The sequence below is a fragment of the Nestor notabilis genome, unplaced genomic scaffold (genome assembly GCF_000696875.1).
Source record: "Nestor notabilis isolate BGI_N333 unplaced genomic scaffold, ASM69687v1 scaffold15149, whole genome shotgun sequence".
Taxonomy (NCBI): domain Eukaryota; kingdom Metazoa; phylum Chordata; class Aves; order Psittaciformes; family Psittacidae; genus Nestor; species Nestor notabilis.
The window spans coordinates 1-427 of NW_009945245.1; the positions used below are offsets into that span (position 1 = coordinate 1).

Consider the following 427-nt stretch of genomic DNA (forward strand, 5'->3'; position numbering starts at 1 on the left):
AGCTCCTCTCCTGGGGCTCTGGCCCGGCATCGCCGAGCCGGTGCCCCGAGGTGGGCTTGGTTCTGGGGTACGGAGCGGGACAGCCCCCCTTATGCTGGGGTGGATTACAGAGGTACTGGCATCTCCCGGGGACAGGGATGGAGGTGAGGCCTTCCCGCCATGCAGGGTCGCGGGTGCGCTCGGGCAGGGCAGCCTTGGGACAACTGGATCTTCTCCTTGCAGGATTTCCCCCGTGGACGCTGTGCTGCAGCCCTACTTCCCCTCCCCGCACGGCCCCCGGCACAGCCACAGGCACGTCAGAGACTGTCAGCCCCTCAAGTACGGCAACGTAACGCACGAAGCTTGGCCCAGTGACTACAGCACAGGTGGCCCAGTGGCCACCACGAGAACGTTTGTGTCTTACATCCCCCCGGAGGGGGAGGACCGC

General features: G+C 66.3%; 1 protein-coding gene across 1 annotated transcript in view; it reads left to right on the forward strand.

The window, feature by feature from the left end:
* Window positions 1–222: 222 nt before the first annotated feature.
* Window positions 223–427, forward strand: part of NAGPA (N-acetylglucosamine-1-phosphodiester alpha-N-acetylglucosaminidase) — a gene marked incomplete at its 5' end in the record, with an annotated part of 8,723 nt that continues 8,518 nt past the window's right edge. Inside the window, 1 exon segment of the mRNA XM_010022787.1 lies at window positions 223–390. Within this exon segment, the coding sequence (XP_010021089.1) occupies window positions 223–390 (168 nt within the window).